Source organism: Siphateles boraxobius, unplaced genomic scaffold (assembly GCF_051911475.1).
Source record: "Siphateles boraxobius isolate OS27281-9 unplaced genomic scaffold, OSU_SipBor_1 30, whole genome shotgun sequence".
NCBI classification, from domain to species: Eukaryota; Metazoa; Chordata; class Actinopteri; order Cypriniformes; family Leuciscidae; genus Siphateles; species Siphateles boraxobius.
In genome coordinates this window covers 18313709-18335240 of record NW_027508920.1, presented here as the reverse complement: position 1 = coordinate 18335240, position 21532 = coordinate 18313709, and the positions used below count along the sequence as shown (strand labels likewise).

The window sequence follows — 21532 nt, the reverse complement described above, 5'->3', positions numbered from 1 at the left end:
ACTGCAGAAGTCATTAAAAGTTGCATTTTCAGTTGAATTTAGGGAAACCCTTGCAACATTTGTTGTGTTGAGCTATTTCAATTACTTCTGTTGTTTGATTTGTTCATTGCAAACAGCTGAAAGTCTGTAAATTTTGCCAATTAACCTGATTTGCAATGGGGGTTGAATCATTTCGATTACAACTGTATGTGCCCTCAAGTGCCAAAACTGGTAGTTAATGTGCTAAACTAACCGAATTGAAAGGGCTTTGACATTTGACAGCCAAAAAGAGCAGGGTATTAATTAAGCACTCACTCAAAGTTCTCATTTAATAGGAAATTTATTTTCACATGTCAGCAAAAACATTGTAGTGTTTAACACAGCTACACCTGAAACGCATAAAACTAATCCAATGCTGTCGGCACAGTAATCTGCTTAAAATGGTGGAAAACCAGCAAAATCCCCAAATAAAGGAACTTTCTAAATGTTTTATACAATGTGCATATGACATAAACGTATAGGCCATCTACAAATGTATGACAAATGACCACAATATTTCCTTCAGTGAAAAATACATCTATCTGTGAGATAAAATAAATGTTTTGAGGAAAAAAAGGACAAAGGAGTATAAAGAGATTTTTACCTCAGAAAAAATAGTTTAAGTAAATGCTTTTCATTACAACAAAATATATCACAAAAGCATTATTAGAATTGCACCAACTCTGTTATAACAGAGTTTCAAAAGCACAACGGGTAAGTGTTCTATATTATGTCATGAGAATCCTTTGACAAACAAGCTCCCTATACAAAATGTACATTATCATATATAAATTTGGCATTCAGTCTTAAAAAGTGATGTTTTACATATATATATCTATGTATAATTTCATTTTTATAATCACCTTACCCTCCTAACCATAGTTACAGACTGATATTATTCTTTTAAACCAAAGATGGTTTAAAACTTCTCAGCAAGACACTCTGTATCATATACTGTAACAGATCATCAATTCTGGTCCTTATTGATAAAAGGATGCCGACATTAATTCAGCACAGAAAATACTCAACTACAGCTAGTTTAACCAAAGCATTTTTACATGTAAAACCACATTCGAAGTCCATCATCTCTGTGGATGTCAGAAAAAGGCAGCTGTTTGGTCTATTTTATTCCATTTTTCAAAACCATTACTGTCTCTTCGTATTGATGTCTGTCCTCAATGGTGCTTTAAAGCATTTCATCAGGTTTATGAATGCTTATTCCAGTATATACTTGTCTATCAGCATAATCTAGGCTTCTGTTTAAAGGCAGGCCTGCTGCACCTGTGTCAGAAGCTCCCCGAAGCGATCGAACAGGCCCTCTACCCATGTCCTGTTGCCCATGCAAGTCTGGACCGTCTCCTCCTGCCCCAGGTCTTTACCTCGCGACTTCAACACCTGAATCTGGGATATGAGAGAGAATTACAGTGCATCAGTATTGTAAACACAAAGAAGATTTTAACATTTTATAAAGAAAACAAAAGGTGCTCCGAGGGGTTGTTGTGTCGTAGCAACCAGAATCGAACCTGAATCTCCCATATGAGCACCACAGCTCAACATGGAGCATGTGTGCCAAGCACTAGGCAGATGTTCCCAAACTTTTTTGGGCAGCTGAACCCCTTAGACATAAATATTTAAATAATTTAATGACACATTCACATGTTAATGGTTCAAAAAGTTCATAAAGAGAGAGAACTAATTAATTCATATGAATTTAGCTTTTTAGTCCAACTTTGTGAAGAGACTCGATCATTTATTGATGAATAGATTGACTTGAGTCTTTTATTCACATTTAAACATTGATCAGCGAACAGAAGCTCAACCGAACCTGATTTCATCAAAAATATCTTCATTTGTGTTCTGAAGATGAACGAAAGTCTCACGTGTTTGGAATGACATGAGGGTGATTAATTAATGACAGAATTTTTGGGTGAACAAACCCTTTAATGGTCACATGACATGCAAGTAAACATAATATATTGATTATTTAAATTTTAAATGTATTTATATACAGAGCTACAAGTATAGGGCTTGTTTAAATATATTACTGTTGTAAATTACAATTGTCCTATGAAATAAATGTAATATATTATTTTACACTGCAAGTTACAATACTAACATTTACGCTTTAAAGTCGGCATGAAACTAAAGTTGCGATAGTCTTTTTTTCCCATATTGTGGCGTAAATCCGAGTGAAACTGATTTCTAAACAGGAAAATATGTAGGGTGGGTCTTGATTTTGTTCATGGGGAATTGATTGGATGGTTGTGATTTGCTATTGGTCGATCTCATGAACAAAAGAACCGAGATGCAACAGACTATAAAGCTTATTTCAAAGTCAAAACAAGATTCCTTCAAAGATTCCTAGAGCTTGTCAGCAAGGACTAGTAGATTGGTTATCCTTCCAAAAACTCACACAAACAAACACATTGATTCCTTACCTCCTCCATACACATCAGGTATGTGTGGTACTTATAGTGTTGTAGAGAGTGATATAGGGAAAACCACTTCGTCTTTTGCTGATCCACTGTGTATTCCTGATCGAGTGGGAAAAACAGAGAAATAAACTATAACCGTGCATCGAAAGTGATCTAAAACCCAGTATGGTATACCTCCTAGTGGTCAAAAAATTAAACTAGTTGGTATCAGGATATTTGGCATTAGCAACACTAGACTACTAGACCTGGAATACTCACCAAGGGAAGTTTGCTGGGGGATTTCGAGGGCTTCATGGTTTTCCTGTTGTAAGCCCTCCCACTTAACCTTACTTTAAAAACGGGAGTCTCGCAGTCTGTTTTCAGCTCGGTGACCACGGACAGTTCAGGAAAGCTGTCTAATGCATTCTGTCAGATAAAATAACATGCAAGAAAAATCACATATCCTAATGTATTATGCAAATACAGTGGCTATTTTTACATGCACAGATTTACATTAGTTCTATTCTCTTTAGTACTAATCAATTTAATCTGACGCTCTCACTATATATGCATCAAATGCTTTCTGAACAAAATGTCTGTGCGTGTGAAGAGCAGCACTTTCTTTCACCGGCTGTGTCAGAGCCATGATCAAGTCGGCTAGCTAAAGAATTCAGATATTTGATCATTTGATCACCTTTCTAGTAAGGATGTTTATACAACTATTTGACTAGTTATTTAGACAACCCGGCAACTTTTAAAGGAAGCCATGTAGTTTGGCTAGTTTAGGGTCATGCTCACCAGATGCATCCCATCTGAAAACAAATATTACAGGAAAGCATTCTTCTCATGTTGCTAACTTTACTTTTGAAGTCAGCATTATTTGAAAATTCTATATTGTAAATTGATGTTATAAGAAAGTGACATTTGAAGGCCAAGTATGGTAACCCATAATTGGAATTTGTCCTCTGCATTAAACCTATCTAAGTTAGTTAAAAAATTACCTCGTAATTTTTAATCAAAATTCCAGTGAAACCGACAGACTTCTGTCTGGTGACGTATGCGGGACTTCTCCAATAGGGTTGGGAACATTGATACATCTGTATCCATATACTCACAAGCTACTTATTTGGTTTTGATTCCTTTAAAAAAACATCAATATTAAAATTATATTAATACAAAATGTCAGTTTCTGAAACAATATCAAATGTTTTCAGTACTTTTTCAAATGATTGTGCCAAAACCCACCTGACATATTGTGTCACGTAACTATGAGAAGTGAGCGTGCAGCTAAAAATAAATACCATTGTATTAAGAAATCTTTAGGAAGTGCATGTTTAATGTTGTTGGTATTTTAGTTGGTATTTTGGTATAATATTCATATTTATGTTGTAATAAATTATATTTTTATTTTTATTTAATCACAATATTTGTACACCTATTGGTACGAAATGTTTTACTTAATTGTGCTCAAATTTTCTTTTGTAATAAATTTTCTTTTTTAAAGGCCAGTTATTTCATGGATCCAGGATAATATGCATCCTGATAAAGTTCCCTTGGCCTTTGGAATTAAAATATCTCACATCATCACATTCCCTTCACCATACCTAGAGATTGGCATGGGGCACTTTCCATAAGATCATCTCTCAATGCAAATCAAACCAGCTATTAGCCTAACTGAAATAAAACCAAGCCAATCTCTAGATATGGTGAAGGGTATGTGATGATGTGAGATATTTTAATTCCAAAGGCCAAGGGAACTTTATCAGGATGCATAGTATCCTGGATCCATGAAATAACTGGCCTTTAAAAATAAAAATCTGCCTGCCTCTATGGGAATTTAACATAGGGGTGTCCTGACTTATGCAACCTGTATTTTAAGGAAGAACATTTATTTATTGGTTTATTGGAACATTAAAATTGGTGTCCTTAAAGGTTGGATTTTTCCTCATTTTTTTAATTAAGGCATTAAAGGAGAACTCCGGCGCAAAATGAACCTGGGGTGTAATAACACATTGGTACCGAGTTGTCTGTTCTCTGCGATTTGTTTTCATGATAATCGAGTGTAAAGAGTTTTATATCTAAAAACTGTTTAGCTTATAACGCTAGTATACGGGGCATATAATAAGTAAAATGAGATCGCTAGTTAATACCACTAACAAGGCTCAAAATAGCCCCACACTAACACGGTAGCTTAATGAGGGTCTCTACATACAAACCGAAGCACTGAGAACTTTGTAAGTGTACAGACAGTTTAATAATAATATACTTTGTAAAGATAGTACCATCGCGTATACAGGCAGGAGCCATCTTTGGGAAACAGCCTCGACCAGTCGAACCACGAACGGCGAACTGGTCGAGACTGTTTTCCAAAGATGGCTCCGCGATGGTACTATCTTTATAAAGTATATTATTATTAAACTGTCTGTACACTTACAAAGTTCTCAGTGCTTCGGTTTGTATGTAGAGACCCTCATTAAGCTACCGTGTTAGTGTGGGGCTATTTTGAGCCTTGTTAGTGGTATTAACTAGCGATCTCTTTTTACTTATTATATGCCCCATATACTAGCGATATAAACACTAGATTATCATGAAAACAAATCCCAGAGAACGGTCGACTCGGTACCGATGTCTTTTTGTTCCTCTTTTTAGTCAACTTTAGCATGGGTGTGTTCACTTATGATAAGCACTGTAGGACAAAAAAAAATGTAGGTCACAAATTTCTTTAACGTCCTCTACGAAAAATAGAGCCGTCCGAATAGGGATTTATATTGATTCTTCTCTACTTTAAATAACAACAACAGAATCAAATCCAAACAATACTAAAGATACAAAATAAGACAAAAAAGACAAAAACAAACAAAAAAATATAAAAAGATCTTTGATTCTTATTGAACAATTAGTCCCAGTTTCAAATGTGATTATTACTGTGAGTTGAAGCAGGACTCTGATATACTGATGGCGAAATGGAAAACGGTGACTCACTTTGAAGATCTGACCCATGCGCAGTTTGGGCAGCAGTCTCCGCCTGTTGTCTGTGATCATTCCATCCACCTTCTTCATGTGAGGCAGCAGCAGCTCGTCTGAATGCAGGACCAGATCAACCACAAAGGTCAGCTTCACCATCTGCCACTTATTAACACTACTGTTACAAAACAGACAGAACCTCTCACCGTTCTCTCGCTCAAGCGCGTTCATGACATCCGTGTCCAGGGCGACGCTGATCAGCAGCTCTACGAAGCTCTTAAAGGTCTCCTTCATTGTTCTGGTGTTCAGGAAACGGGAAGCGAACGGAACCGGAGGCGTAAACTCTGAAAACGATGGGATTGGACGAAGCATGAGTGTGGGACAACAGCAACAGACAGACTGATCCCCCAATGAGATATTATATTGCAGAAACATGGAATAGGAAAATATTAGCCAGTACAAACTGAATTATTTTGTTTAAATCAATCTAATTTGAAGGTAGCACTTTCCAATTAAAAAAAAAATTCTGCAATTTCTAAAAAATATCTGATACTAGTATTACATATATATATATATATATATATATATATATATATATATATATATATATATATATATATATATATATATATGGTTGTAACTGATATATTCAGTTTGATCAGTTTTTATTAATACAAGTTGGGTTGGGTTCTATACATTTCTTAAAATCTGTAAGATTTACAGACTTGTTGGTACACAAAATAAGTGCTATAAAATTAAACTTACTAAAATATATAATAATAATCTATATTTAATGGTATTAACTGATATTTTAGATTTTGTAGAAAATGTCACTGAACATATTTTTGCTGTGTTCCCATTGTATTTACACAGCTTTATCCAGAAGATGTCCTTAGTGAGTAGTAGTTTTGAGCTCTTCAAAAAAAAAAGGTGAATATTTTTTTCAAAACAATTGTTTCAATTAAAAGCATTATTCTCCCGTCATTGATGCATTGATGCACACATCTAGGCTATAAGGTCAATTTTCCCCAGCTGTCACGTCTCACCGTCATCCTCACTCATAGCCTCTTGTGAGGAGTCGGAGGCAGATGTCGTGAACTCCTCTTTCCATTTCTTTCTCTTTTTGGGTGGCGGTTCAGCCCTGGCTTTCGTCTGCTTGGGTTTCGTTTTAGACAGAGCTTTCTGTTGTGTCGTTCTCTGCGTGGGAGAGTCCGACACAGTCACTGCAGTGAATCGTTGGGCCAGAAGAGCTTTAGCCTGAGAGCCTCTGGGAAAAACATATATCACAGATAAATTAATTAGTCACTTATTGAGTCTAACATGTACATTATCAATAGCGTAGCTAATGGAACGGTTCTGACCGAAACAGAAATCCTGTGAATTTTGTGCTAGCTGGCTGGAATAGAGTAATGTGTGGGATCAGTTTGAAGATGGAGATTTCAAACAAACTGGCAGGAGATTGATGTACTATGGAAAAATATTTGGCTGAGTGGGATTGCACAACAGAGGCCTGCGGCTCAGCTTGACATTTTAGAGAAGAATAGGAAAAACATGATTGCTAACTCATCTGAGCTATTTTCGTTATGCGATTTATTTATACATTTACATAGGGGTTACACAGGACACATTCTTGTGTTCAAAGACAATTAGGTGAGGCCTAAGTCTCTTTAAATTCGTAATGAAAAAGTAGTGGACTAAATGATTGGAGAAGTCCTGCATATGTCACCAGAGTGAAGTCTGTTTTTTTCCTCAGAAGATCCAGTTATGACATTTTGATTAGGGGTGGCACGATCCGCCTTTGTTGCCCCCGAAACCGGTTCCGATACCTGAGATTCAGTATGGTCGATACGGAGTACCGATCCTATACTAAAATAATAATTAAAAAAACAGTGCCGAATTACCTGATAAACTGTATCTGTATGCCTCACTGTGAGGAAGAGACTGTGATTATTCTTTTGTTAAAGGCATGAAGCTTGACTTAAACATTATTTTCCTTACTTTGTAAAACAATATACGGACAAAATATAAACTATATAATTTAAAGACATTTCTTTTAAAATTTTAAGCGCAACTTTTTAATGAAGCAGCAACATATGATAGATTGGACAGAACAACTAAGGCTATCAATAAACTGCCATTGTGCAAAAGTATTGTAATATGAAAGGCTCCAATTCAGAGCGGCCCGAAACACTTGCGCATCCCGTGCGCAGAATAATGCGCTCGAAGCAACATGGAGTCACGGCACACAGCGCTTCGCATTGAAAAGTTCAAAGCACAAAGGGATGATATACATACTGTATATTTATTTATTTATTCATTAGTTTGAGCCTTTTAACGGTTTTAAATTTCAGTTAATATGCATGTGAAGAACAATTATATCGCTCTCTACTCTAGTGTTGTGATCTAACAGACACCCGGGAGAAAGTAACATGTGAAACTCCAGCAAGTTAAAGTCCATTTATGCAAACCATAGACCTTTATCTACAGATCTACAGTATAATAATAGGTTTCATCGTGTTGACTGTCGTAACGGAGCGCGACGTGCTGTTTGAGTGTTGAATGGAGAATGACTGACAGCCGCAGCGGAGGGAAGCACTTAGGTGAAGATTAATTTAACGACTTAAATCTGTACCTCATATTAAACTATATGTATTGGCTTCAGAAAACTTGGAATATAGTACACAAAAACATTATGGTGCTTTATAATGTTTTTGTGCCTTTTGTGTTGTATAACAATAAGATACGCACAATATCGGATTTGGATGGTCTCGTCTGGCCGATACCCGATCCGGCAAATATTGGTAGTATCGGAGCAATACCGATACGGAGTATCGGGTCGGCGCACCCCTAATTTTGATTACACATTACAAGGTAAAAAAAAGTTCAAAATGAAACAAGTTCAGAGATGAATTACTCACAATAAACATAATTCTAAATCAGCTGAATTCACGCTAATAGAGTAAGGCAGATACGGCTTGTACCTCATTGAATGCATGGGCTTGCATCGTGGTTTCCTACTGCAAACTCGAACATACTCCCGCTTGTTGACAGTGTCAAGAAATTTGACATGTACTCTCCTGTACATGGACTTCGCATCACCAAAGTACCCCAAATACTGTAAAGAGTATATGACACTGAGTGTTGGTCACAGCATTTTGATATATGCATTGGAAGCACACTATGTTGCTACTAGGGGTGTAACGGTTCAAATTACTCACAGTTCGGTTTTATCGCGATTTTAGGGTTGCGGTTTCGGTATAGTTCAGTATGTGCTAAGTTCAGGGAAAAAAGGACTACTGGTCAAATAAAAATAAAGAAAATTATGAACAAATAATCAAACTACAAGCAACAGAACAAATAAATAAAATAGAGCAAAGATACAAACAAAATAAGCGTTGCTTTTAAGGTTATTTAGGTATCTAACAGTAGTTTTCAGGTACACAAATTGAATGAAGTAAACAAATGTAAAACAACATTGCATATAATCTTCACTGTAAAAATGAAATAAGGATCAATCATTTTTTTTTAAATTACAAAAACTATTCAGTCAATAGCAGGGAGTGATTTTCTTGTCTTTTGTTGTTTGATTAACATTAAAAACACAGACAGCAGCAGGAATATTAGGCTGCTGCACGGATCCAAAATACTGATAATGTACACTTGCGTTGTCTTTCCCAACTGTACTGTATATGTTCACTTAAGACATAACCTACTATGTTTGCTAAGATACCCGCCAAGACGGGCATGTTGACAATTTTTGTGTGAACTTGTCCATTTAAGGACAAGACTTGAAAGAGAACTCGATATTTGCTTGTTGTCTGAGAAGCGGCTTTCTGCATGCGTGCTTCAGATGAGTGCACTTGAATGTTTAAATTTGCAAGGCTTAAATGAGTTTAAACTAAACACAGATAGCAGTGTGTGCTGTTCAGGTCTCGCCTGTGCTCATGCGCTATCAACACCTGGGTGATGACGGCGTAAATGACTGGTCATATTAAAGAATAAGGCACTTGCAATGAACAAAGTTTAGGGGAAGACAGAATGCATATCCATCAACAGAAACATACATTAGCCAAACTCTAACTGTTTTTACCATATTATAAACGAGTAAGCGTCGTTAGATTTGAGAAGAAAGTGCTTGCCGAAGGGTGGAGTTCCAATTTTTTGCCGAGAACCGTTACACCCCTAGTTACACATGCATATATTGTTTTGTATAGACACTTACACTGTTGGTGGCAAAGAACACTCGTTTCCCGTCCCTGAGCTCAGGTACAAACTTCTGCAGCAGGGCTTTCTGGACCTTCCAGATGGCTGGTGGTTCAACCCCAGCAATCATTGTGATCTACACCCAAAACACACATCAAAGGCTTACAGAGACAAAGGGTTTGATGAAACACAGTCAGGCAGTCTGCGCTTTGTATCTTATATTTGACAGGAGGTTGGTGAAAACATCACAAACTGCTCATCAACAACAGATACGTCACATAATGTAATTTTAACAATTTAGAGTCAACATGAAACGGCATTAACAACCCATTTTACTTCCATAATATGAATTATTTTGGAAGCAAATACCATATTCAATAAAGGGCGATTGTTCCATTAGTTCAGTTGGTTCAAGTTAACCAATAGCATGTGCATCTTAGGTGAAAGGGTTACCAAGGCAGGCATTTTTTTCATTGTAATAATGTCGAGAATAGATTGTGCTAGAAGATATTGTCGCACTCCAAATGGATAAAACAAATTTGACTTACGGTGTGTCTTTGCATCGTTTGCAGTATTTGTATTTTTTGCATATTTGTAATATCTACCGGTATATTATTTGCTGCAGTTGTATATTGGTAATGTTCTGTGCCATACATATAAACTACCATGCTCTCTTTGGCTGTGTCCGAAACCATAGTGGACATTATCGAGTGCACTCAATGGCTAGAGAATACCCATAACGCACTGCGAGAGTTGTGCGCCAAATTAATTCACACACCTGCCCAGAAGGTCCAATGTCGGTACAGGGTACTATCATACTTTGATTATTAAATTGTTTAATTAAGGTTTTAAAAAGTTCAAGATAAATCTTTTCCTTTTACTACTGGAGCAGCCAGTTTTCTAAGTTTCAAATGATGATTATTAAACAGCAAGGACAAAGTATGCAAATCGGCAGCCCTTCCAGCGCATTCAGTGTCTGAATTCACTCGCTCGTTTTCATTCATTCCAGTAATGTAGGGAATAGTGAATGCGGGTATAGGGAGTGATTTTGAACACAGCCTTTGAGTTCTACTCTTGCTAATTGAATCCAGCTGATTATCCCTAATTGATAATCTAAAAAGAAAAGGGTGAATGTTTGTTGTAATGTGACGCAAAGTGCTGAAATCTCTGCTCCTGCTTGTCTAACTTTTTATTCACTTGAACCTTTTTGCTTTATAAAGTTTATAAAATAAAGTATTTGTGCTAGACTTTCTCTAGTCTGGACTGAATTCAGTGTGCGGTTACCTTTTTTTTTTTCCAGAATAAACTTTGTGCACAATAAGACCAGTAACATGTATGTGTTGATTTCATGCTAACTTCTATAAATAAATTGCACAAAAAGCACATCTCAGCATACCTCCATCCTTTCAATGTCCTCATTCCTAACCACAAACTCATCTCGCTCCCGGTACATGCCCTCCCCTCCACTATCTGACAGCTCCTCATCCATCAGACCCTCGATAGCAACTGCGGTCAGTTGAACAGCTAACTTGTCTGGAGGCACATCCTTCACCAGCTCCTCTGCAGACATCTTCTGTACAGCCTTCGGTTGCTCCTGTGGCTTGGCAACTATAGGCTGTGTGCTGGAGGCCTGAAGCTGCTTAGTATTGTCACCTAAATATATGTTGTGTTGAAACAGTAGAAGATTAACTAGGGTTGTCATAATACCTTAATTTCAGTCTCTCAATAATAATGATTAATTAAAACAAAATAGAATACTACAGCAACATGCTTTACATTTAAATATAGTCCTTGAAGCTATCCTAAGTATTATAATTTATTATAATATAATGATCTGGGCATATAATGCAATATTAAATATTAAAGAAAATGTCTTCAAAAAAGGAGCTTCCATACCCAACTTCTGCTTTTTTTCTGAGGGCTCATCTAAAGATGAAAGCGCAGAAGTGATGCTCTTTTGCAGATCCTGGTTTTTCCCCACTGAATCATCTTCGTCAGAAGAAAATGATGGCAGTGTTTCCAGGTTCCTCTGGAGCTCTTCATCAAGTCGCTTTGTAGAAATGACACTATGAGGGTCTGGAGATATCAATGGGGTTGAAGGGAGGGGATGTTTAAAAGGAATAAGTAATGGATTAGGAGGCCTCTTGGAGGTTGAAGGCTTTCTGGTGCGACTGGGTGACCGTATTGGTGGAGATGATAGGTTTTGTCTGGATCCGGATTTAAGGAAGTCCAGGAAGGAGCCCAAGAATCCAGTTTTAACTTCTGGCTGTTTTTCTTCAACCTCTCTTAACTTCTGACGCATCCTCTCCTGTTGTTGGAAGCTATCATGGGAATTCTCTGAGGTAGAAGTTGAGCTTGCCTCACTGGCACGTGAATTCTGGCGCTTAACTTGTGTGCTTTTCTTCTGAGATTTGGATTGACCATTTTCATCTTCAACAGATTGCTTAGATGAACCCTTCGATCTGGATCGTTTTTTTGGAAGGCCATCAGTAGGATGCTCAATAAGACTGTCATCGTTTTTAAGGCCTTTCGATCCCTTCAGCTGGCTCATATTATTATTTGACACATTTTCAATATTCAGATGTCCTGACTGACTTTGTTCATGGCCAGCCAACTGAAAGTCAGAGGAGGTTGTATTGCAAATAGCAAGTCCATTAGCATTCAAAGTAGATCCATTGCTAGAGTTAACAAAATGTCCTTTGGGTAAAACATCATTCTTATCATGAACGTTTGCTATCTTGTCAGATATTTCTTGTGCAGAGATGTTTCTTACCACTGGTTGGTTATGAGAGTTTGAGAGTGTAAACACTTGGTGTCCCTCCGTTTGTTCTTTAGAGTATGTCGTTTGAGCACCAATTATAGTCATCGCTTGTGAGTTAGCGATTATCATATGCTGAGATGGGAAACTATTTAGTCTGTTCTCAGAGGACTGAAAATTGCACTTGGAATCTATAGAGTTGGCTACCGATGACATATCGCCATCAGATGATGTGGATTTGACAAAATCCTGTGGTGTGACGCCACAGGCGGCTGCCGTAGCAGCAAGAATGTCATCGACGTTTGAGAGGATGTTCCTCTCATCTGCCAATAGCATGGAGTCAGGAAAGCATACAGAACTGAGAGTAAAGTTCTGCTTTGTGTCATGAGGATTTGAATGATTGAAGTTGTCTTTTTGTATTGGGTCCTGTTTTGTGGACTCTGCCGAGTTGGGCACTTGGTGAGAGACAATTTGCTGGTTGTGACGACCATTAACTGTCAAATTAACAGTGTCGCTGTTCATTTGGAGATATTGGACTGGTACGGACTGCATGTACATAGTCTGCTTGGGCTGATTCTGGTCTGAGGTGAGCACAGGCTGCTGCAGAACAATCATGTGAGAGGGATCGAGTAGCACTTGGGCACTGGGAACCCGGATGAACTGTGTTTGGTCCTCAGACAGCTGTCTGGGATCGCTCGGTTGAACTCGGATAATCTGACCCTGATGATTCTGCTGCTGAGATATGGACCCTTTCAGAACTAAAGTATGCTGTTTCAGCTGGTCAGCACTCAAGGGTGCATGGGTGGAGTGCATCAACAAAGGGTTACTCTTGGGGTCGGAGGGAGTATTGGCACTAGTAGCGAGCTCCTTTGTGGTTTCCAAATGTGTAAGGATCTGCTCCTCAGATCGGGAGTTACTGCGAATGACACTTTGGGTGTTATGCCTGTCTTCCATCTTTGAAACTACATAAACGTCATTTTTTGTGCTGTTCAGTGCTCCGATTTCGGTGGCTGAAAGGGTTTGAGGAGAGGTCCCCATAGATCCTTTTTGTAATGCCTGCACATCCTCAAGAGGTAGCTCTCCAGAGCTCTCTTTTGAGGAAAGAAAGATTCGTTCATCTTGCTGACGTGGTTTTAACTCAACTGAGGACTGGTCAGTTGGCAAGGCTTGGGTGTGGGTGGCAGGAGAGGAGGTTGATGACTGGACAGATACCAAGTACTTCTGCTGTAACAGGGCACTGTCTGTCTTGCTAACAGGGGAAGACTGCATTAGGATGTAGTCTTGGCCTGGGTTAGAGGATGATAAGCTTCGGGCACGACTGGGTGAGAAAGAAGAGACAGAGGATAGGGACTGACTTGACACATAGTTCTGTGAAGGTATGCTAGCAGATGTTGGCCCCTGGGTATAGAAACTAATGGTTGGCAGGCCCTGAGAGTGGCTGGAAGAATAGTTTTGAGAAGAATTTCCCATGCAAAGAGTTTGCACTGGTGTCTCATACCCATCCCTGTTTCCCACATGTGGCAATTCCTGCTGCTGACTGGAGGAATAAACAAGAGACGGGCTCACAGATGTCTCAGCTTCAGATTGGCTAGTGTATGACAAGAGAGTCTTGTAAATGGAAGGAAGTTTCTCAGACAAACTAGATGAGAAGGCCTGTGTTTGTCCCAGGTTGCTCGACAGGCTTTGAGATGTGATATAAGCATGCGAGGCACTAACGGACACCAGGCTTGAAAGCTGCGTGGATGTGTATGGTTGCGATTGGCTGGCAATCACTGAACTTTGTTTCTGGGCTGAGGAAGAGTAGCTAGGCGGCTGCAGGCTTGGAGAGCTTGTCTGGGCTTGAGTGTCTGTGTTCTCACTGGGATGTTGAGCTATTTTGGAAGAGCCTTCTTTAACCTTTACTCCAGATGTGGTGGAAAACCCAGGGGAGGGGACAGAAGAAGCGTAGGCCTGAGTTTGCTGCAGCGCTGTATTAGAAGTCTTCTGTTGTGCAGTGCCGTTTAGAGGTGAAGGGTCACCTGCAGGACTGCAGGGTACAGGTGTGTGGGGGGAAAGGTCCTGTTGATATGAAATGTCATCTTCGTCATGCAGGTAACCCTGTAGGGAGTGCTGAGTACTGCTAGCCAGCTGCTCCTGGACTGGCTGGGTGCTAGAAGGCCGCTGATGGTGCTTGATCACACTACATTCACGTTGAAGTGCTCGTTCGATGGAGCCTGAGAAAACCGGGCCACCGTAAGGCTGAGGGGCCTGCTGGGAACTGCCCAAAGATGTGGAGAGCAGACTGAACTGAGGCTGAAGTAGGTGTGGGGCTGACTCTTGTGCTGAGCGATACGTGGAGGACTGAGGTGGCAAGCCAACACCTAGAGACGTACCACCAAAAGCAAGTGAAGTTGGCACAGTGTTCTGGGAGGATTTGAACTGGAGCAGAGGGTCATTAGGGGATAGCAGACCATTCGAAGAGATGAAAGTGCTGTCCTGAACAGCAAGTGCTGATGTAGTGGTGAAACTTCTTGTAGGAAAGGCACTAGGGTGCTGGTAGGAGGAGAGCGCAGAAGGTGTTGGGAACGTTCCTGATGGATGCAGGGCTCCGGTGAGAAAAAGTTCTGTTGAAGTGTTTGCACCTGTAGCAGAAAAAATTAAAGTTTGATGAACTGTAGGCAGTATTTAAATTACATGTCATCTCTAAACCAATTTCCTTTTGCACTTAAATACCCCTTTGGTCAGTAACAACAACACTTAAGGGGGTCATACAATATAATTGAAGGATGGGAGAGTGCAAAAAAGACAAAAAAGTTGCAGCCTATGCGTGAGTGTAGCAATGCGCTAATTGATTTCACATGCGAAGAGGGAGTTTACAAAAGAGTCCGCCAGCAAAAAATAAGAAGGTTGGGTGATAAATGGTCATGAACAACTAAATTATGAGCTATTATACATAGAGCTTAGGAAAAATAAATTATATTTTATTTTAATAAAAAGAAAACACAATGATATGACCTCAACTATTGCCCTAATGACTCATTAAGGATGAATGGCAAAAAGGAAGATGGTGCATCAAAAACTTCAGTGGTCCCTCTAAAACAGAGACCTAATGCATATTTACCTGTTTGCCAGGAGGGGCTTCTAAATGGAGGGAGAAGAGTGGAGCCAGCAGGTCCAGCCTGAAGGCTTCGGGATTCAATAGCGGAGAGGAAGTTCATGACTGATGATTCAGTAGTGTTGCTGCTGGCTGTGCTGTGCTGATTTGAGTCAAACACTCCTAAAAGAAAGAGATACCATACACAGATAACAGACTGTCAGTGACTTCAAAGAGTGACTATATTTCGTTACAGCCTGAACCATTTGCTCACCTGTGGGGTGGTGGGTGGTGGTAAACGTAGGCTGGTGACTAGAGGCAAAGGTCTGCCGTTGGAGGATCTCAGAGTCCAATTGTGTAGAACCATAACTTGAACTATTAAATTACAAATGTCAATTTTAGACAGTACATAAAAAAACTGACCACAACCTTTCACTGAGCTGACACAAAGATCTTTAATCTTCACATAAGACGAACATTTGTATACAGTCTCTTCACACGCAACCTATTCTTGAGGTTCTGTACACGTCACACACAAACCAAACTCTTAAGTATAACAAAAACAAACTATTTTAAACATAATAGCAAATATCACACATGTTCTCTGTGAAGCTGCCTAGTTTGGTAGTAGTAGCCTACATAATAGGCTGGTAGAAGTAGCATAGTTTGGGTAGTTATATAGTCTGCATATTTAAAGTGAATTATAAAGTTCTCCGTCATAAATAAATAGCCATACTTCATAGCAAATGAGACAAAAAAGTCACAAGCTACAAATACTATAGAGTCTGGACAGAGAAAACACATGGAAACTATTTTAGTTGGTTTGTTTGGTATGATTGTAGCAAAGCCACATCTCTTGCTAAATAGAGGCAAGTCTGTCTACATAATATTTTGCCAAATAAACATCTGCATAAGTAAATGTCTTAATCTAACATGCATGTTGTCGATTAAGATGATTTAACGAGTTTAGAAAATTCTTCCCTATACCGACTAAGCTATTGAAAGAGATGCTTCCAGAGGTCATAGATCCTCTTCTTAATATCATTAATTCATCTTTGTCATTAGGATACGTACCAAAAACTTTTAAGCTGGCTCTGATTAAACCGCTTGTTAAAAAAACGCAACTTGATCCTAAAGATTTAGTCAATTACAGGCCGATCTCGAATCTACATTTTCTGTCAAAGATACAAGAAAAGGTAGTATCCTCACAACTATGTTCCTTTTTTAGAAAGAAATGTTATCTGCCAGGATTTCCAGTCAGGATTTTTTAGACCGTACCATAGCAATGAGACAGCTCTCCTTAGTCACAAATGATTTGCTCTTATCATTCAATCGTGGTTGTATCTCTCTATTCAATCTTAGTGGTGCATTTGATACCACTGACCACAACATTCTTTTAAATAGATTTAAAATGATGTTGGCATTAGTGGAATTGCATTAGCATGGTTCAAATCATACTTATCTGACCGTTATCAGTTTACAGTAGCATTAAATAAAGAGATGTCTTATCGATCGAAAGTCTAGTATGGTGTACCACAAGGCTCAATACTAGGACCGTTGCTATTCACTACCCTTAGGAAATTTGGAAACATGGCATTAGTTTTCACTGTTATGCTGATGATACTCAACTCTATCTTTCTTCACGCCCTGACGAAACTCACCAATTCACGATTAACGAAATGCATAGCTGATATAAAAAACTGGATGACTAGTAATTTCCAACTACTTAATTCAGGAAAAAACAGAGATTCTAATTATTGGATAAAAAAACTTCCTCACATACTAATCTAGAATACTGTCTAACACTTGATGGCTGCTCCTGTCAAGTCTTCGTCGTCGGTTAGGAACCTGGGTGTGCTCTTTGATACCAATCTTTCATTTGAAAGTCACGTGTCTAATATCTGTAAAACCGCATTTTTCCATCTTAAAAATATATATAAATTACGTTTTATGCTCGCAATGATAAATGCGTAACAGTTAGTTCATACGTTCATGACATCAAGGCAAGATTATTGTAATACTATTATGGGTGGTTGCCCTGCATGCTTAATAAACAAACTACAGCTGGTCCAAAATAGCTGCTAGGGTTCTTACCAGACCCAGGAAGTATGACTATATTAGCCAGAATCTGTCAACACTGCATTGGCTCCCTATTAAACATTGTATACATTTTTAAATATTGCTAATTACAAAGCACTAAATGGTTTAGCTCCCCAGTACTTGAGCAAGCTCTTAACGCATTATAGTCCGCCAAATTTATTGCAATCTCAAAATTCCCGGCAGTTGATAATACCTAGAATATCAAATTCGAATCTGATGAAGGACCTGCACCCGGACACGACGACAATGCATTTCTGAAGTGTCAACAAGTCTCTCCCCTGTGAAGGCCTCCTTCCCTTCCCTTTACCTCTGTACAGATAAAACGTTGTCGGGATAATTCCAGTTCACGTGGCTACGCAGAAGCGATAAAAAATAACCACCAGGCACTGTTTTGTGCAAATGAGCGGCCGGACCGCATTAAGGGTTTTCTGTTGAACGGCCCCAAAGTTAACAACTAATGAATGTTGCGATGGAAGTGAATCAATCAAAACTAACTTTAGCTAGACAATAACTTTATTCTAGTACAGCTGTAAAGCCAAACCAATCACTGTTACTTTAATTTCCTATTATCACTGTAAAGTTGCTTTGAAACAATGTTGTTAAAAGCGCTAGGCCTATATAAAGGAAGATGGCGACTTGACTTATGAATTAATATTTTCTTATAAAACAAAATCTTTTTTTTCCCCCAGCCATAAAATTAACGTCACTGATTTCTGATGATGGTGTCAATGTAAATTTCTACAGAACCATTCAAGACGATAAGTTAGAAGATGGGAACTTCTGATTTTTGAGTAAACAGAGCTGCCGGGCAATTATTTGCATGCAAGGACAGTGTAATAAACTAACTGTCTCTGGTTCTGACTGCCAAACCACCTGGTGCTTTTATATCTTACAAGATAACATGCACTATTAGACAAGCAGGATTGTATATGATAACGAAAAGCTTTATAAATGCATTCCTAATGCATTATAACACAGCTAATAAGTTATCATAATTATAATCAGTTATAAATAATACACTAAGGCCCGGTTTCACAGACAGGGCTTAGATTAAGCCAGGATAAGGCCTTAGTTCAATTAAAGGGATAGTTCACCCAAAAATGAAAATCCTGTCAGTAATTAATCGCCCTCATGTTGTTCCAACCCTGTAAGACTTTCGTTATTTTTCCAGCTCTGATTTAATCAAAAATATCTTTATTTGTGTTCGGAAGATGAACAAAAGTCTTACGAGGTTGGAACAACATGAGGGTGAGTAATTACTGACAGAATTTTCATTTTTGGGTGAACTATCCATTTAAGGCATTTAAGTAGCTTTTAGAAATGTTCCTTTGGAAAAACACTACTGGTGTGCATCTTGACACAAAACAATAGAATAGCAGTGACATATTTTACGATATGTCAGTGCAAGTTGCTTACAGTTAAAACAGCTCAAACATGCATTTTTTGTCTGGGAGACCGGGGGAAACGTTTTTATGTTTTCATGGTTTCCAAGTTGACGTGTTAGCAACATTTAGGTATGAAAAAAACAGCAATTGACAATGTTGCTTACAATGCAGTAAATAAAGACACTTCATGAGAATTTTCAAAATAAGATCACTAATTCTAAGGGGGTCAGTTATAATGTTTTCTTGATGTTTGCTGCCTGTCAAGTCAGACACAGGCACTGTCTCAACATCTAGTGTGATGCTGACTACCTACCTAGCCTAGGTTTTGTTTTTGCAATTAAATTAATTTTACAGAACAGTTATACCGATTAAATGACTTGAAAACTGTAGATCTGACATCACTGCCTGATAAACAGAAGCAATTTACGCATATAAATACAATGCATTGGCACCATACATGTGTAAATTAAGCTTATTAATGACAGACCTAAATAAGACACTTTTGTGGAAAGTTGCTGACACGTGTTCTGCAACACTGATCGATCAATTGTTTACAAACCTCCTCCATGTCTGCAAACACACTGTGACTGCAGTGTACAAGTTTATACGAGAGACCAAGCTGACACAGTTCTTAACCTGCACTTTCTGATCATTCATGCACAAAAACATATACCATAATGAATAATAACGAATTAGGGTGTGAGTACAGTGCGGATTGAAAGGTGATCAGTGATTTGAGCACATTCATGAGATTTACAAAAATCACCACGGTGTATTACTGCGCGAGTGCCTAAAGCTATAAACGCATTAGCTACATTAAATGTGCCTTTATGTGTGTCTTGACACTTTTACATGCGTGTTTGTTTCGCTAGGCCTTCCATCACCGGAGTTTTCTTCGGGAGACGACCCGCCCTCTCGTACCTGGGTTTGTAGGCCCAGCCCGCGCTCTGAGCCGCCGCGCTGACCGGCTCTGTGAAGCTGGAGCTCGGGTAATTCCTCTCCATCATCCGCCTTGGATCGGGAATGACGCGCGTCGCCTAATACAGCTACACATTCAACCAAGCGTGACAAAATCACATATTCCTCCAAACGTTGTTGGTCCCGCGGTGATCCGAGCGCTGGTCCCGGGGGTCGGACGGCTGATTTGTGCGGTGGATTAATAAACGCAGGGTGAGAATCACTGCTCGTAGCCCCCGAACACAATCACACAGAGTCAGAAGCGCTGCTGCATCGAGTCCCCATATTGATGTTTTTCTCCCAAACATTCACTTCCGAGTTCCGACAAACTTTAGATGGAAGTTTTTTTCCCCCCCTCTCTCTCTCTCTCTCTCTCTCTCTCTCTCTATACACACACACGCGCGCGCAGCGTTTAACGTTATCCCTGTGGAGACTTGTAGCCTATCTATTGTTGCTAAAATTATGGTTCCACTTTATAAACTGTGTATTTTCTTTAACTGCCTTTCAGTTTCTTTAACTACTATGTACTAACATTTAAATTTATAATTTGATGCAATGCACTTATTGTGTACAGTATTTTCCCATTATTCTTATTTTTATAATACTTGCGTTTAATTACAGCTGTAATTAATTGATGTAATTACATCTATAATTACACTGTAGACTCTTCCCTTACATCTTAACCCACCCTTACACCTAACCATCAAACCTGTCCTAACCGTATCAGACTGTTTCCCAATAGCTACAAAGTGAACGCAAGGTTTGGCTGATTTAAAGGGATAATTCACCCAAAAATTTTAATTCTTTCATTTTGTAAAACTAATTCATATGATTTGAGCAGTTTTCTCCAAAGTTGAAGTTTATTCTTGTGTTACGAAGCACGTTTGAGCTTCTGCAAGAACCAATGAGGTTTGTTCTCGTGTGCTGCTCAGCTTCTGTTTGTGTTCGCTGATCAATGTTTATATGAGAATAAAAGCCTAAATTCAATCATCATATAAAGCGATCAAGTTTTTTCAGAAAATTTGGACAAAACACTGAATTCATATAGATTAGTTTTATCATCTCTTTATGAACCTTTTGTAGCATTGAAGTGGTAATTGCGTAGCTGTCAATAGAGGGATAGAAAGCTCTCAGATTTCATATGTGAATAAAAGCCTTTTTGAAAAGTTTCAGTACATATTTTTTACCTATGAAACTAAATATGAAACGCATGAAAAATGTGTCTATATATCAAAACAAAACAAAGCATTCTGTTTGTACAGATGACAACGTTGTCAAAGCAATCCCCATTTACATTGATCCGCGACCCATTTACATTGATCCGCGAGAACGACTAAAAATGCTGTATTATGCTGCCAGGCCAGTAGGTGGCGATGCCACTTTGTGAAACACTATGCACACCTATAGCCTGAACATGTAACACGCAGTCAGGCGTAGCAATCCAACACGACAAAGAAGATAAATGCAATATACTTTATTAACAAATAAATAGAAGATAAACCGTAACCAAACTTAGCTTTAACGTTAATGAGAACCGACAACTAAGAGGAGAAACACAGGCATAAAAATACTAGACAAAGATGATTGGACATACAAACAGTGCAGCAAACAAGGGGACTAATGAGTAACCAAGGAAACTAAGGGCAATTTCCAATCGGAA

General features: G+C 38.7%; 1 protein-coding gene across 1 annotated transcript; it reads right to left on the bottom strand.

The window, feature by feature from the left end:
- Nucleotides 1-300: 300 nt before the first annotated feature.
- Nucleotides 301-20594, bottom strand: qser1 (glutamine and serine rich 1). The gene is made up of 13 exons (XM_077248443.1): nucleotides 19837-20594; nucleotides 15705-15805; nucleotides 15458-15613; nucleotides 11496-14978; nucleotides 10996-11252; nucleotides 9619-9735; nucleotides 8378-8511; nucleotides 6443-6663; nucleotides 5603-5740; nucleotides 5415-5512; nucleotides 2712-2858; nucleotides 2457-2552; nucleotides 301-1419 (listed from the first exon to the last, which is right to left on the bottom strand). The coding sequence occupies exons 1-13, from the start codon at nucleotides 19920-19922 to the stop codon at nucleotides 1279-1281; spliced, it is 5175 nt and encodes a 1724-aa protein (XP_077104558.1). The 5' UTR covers nucleotides 19923-20594; the 3' UTR covers nucleotides 301-1278.
- Nucleotides 20595-21532: the final 938 nt, after the last annotated feature.

Excerpts from the sequence above, each read along its gene's own strand:
- qser1 (XM_077248443.1), bottom strand. The coding sequence starts at position 19,922 with ATGATGGAGAGGAATTACCCGAGCTCCAGCTTCACAGAGCCGGTCAGC. Across the intron at positions 5,513-5,602 it reads CGCGCTTGAGCGAGAGAACG|ACGAGCTGCTGCTGCCTCAC; the intron begins GTGAGAGGTTCT and ends TCCTGCATTCAG. Across the intron at positions 2,553-2,711 it reads CCCCCAGCAAACTTCCCTTG|GAATACACAGTGGATCAGCA; the intron begins GTGAGTATTCCA and ends CCACTCGATCAG.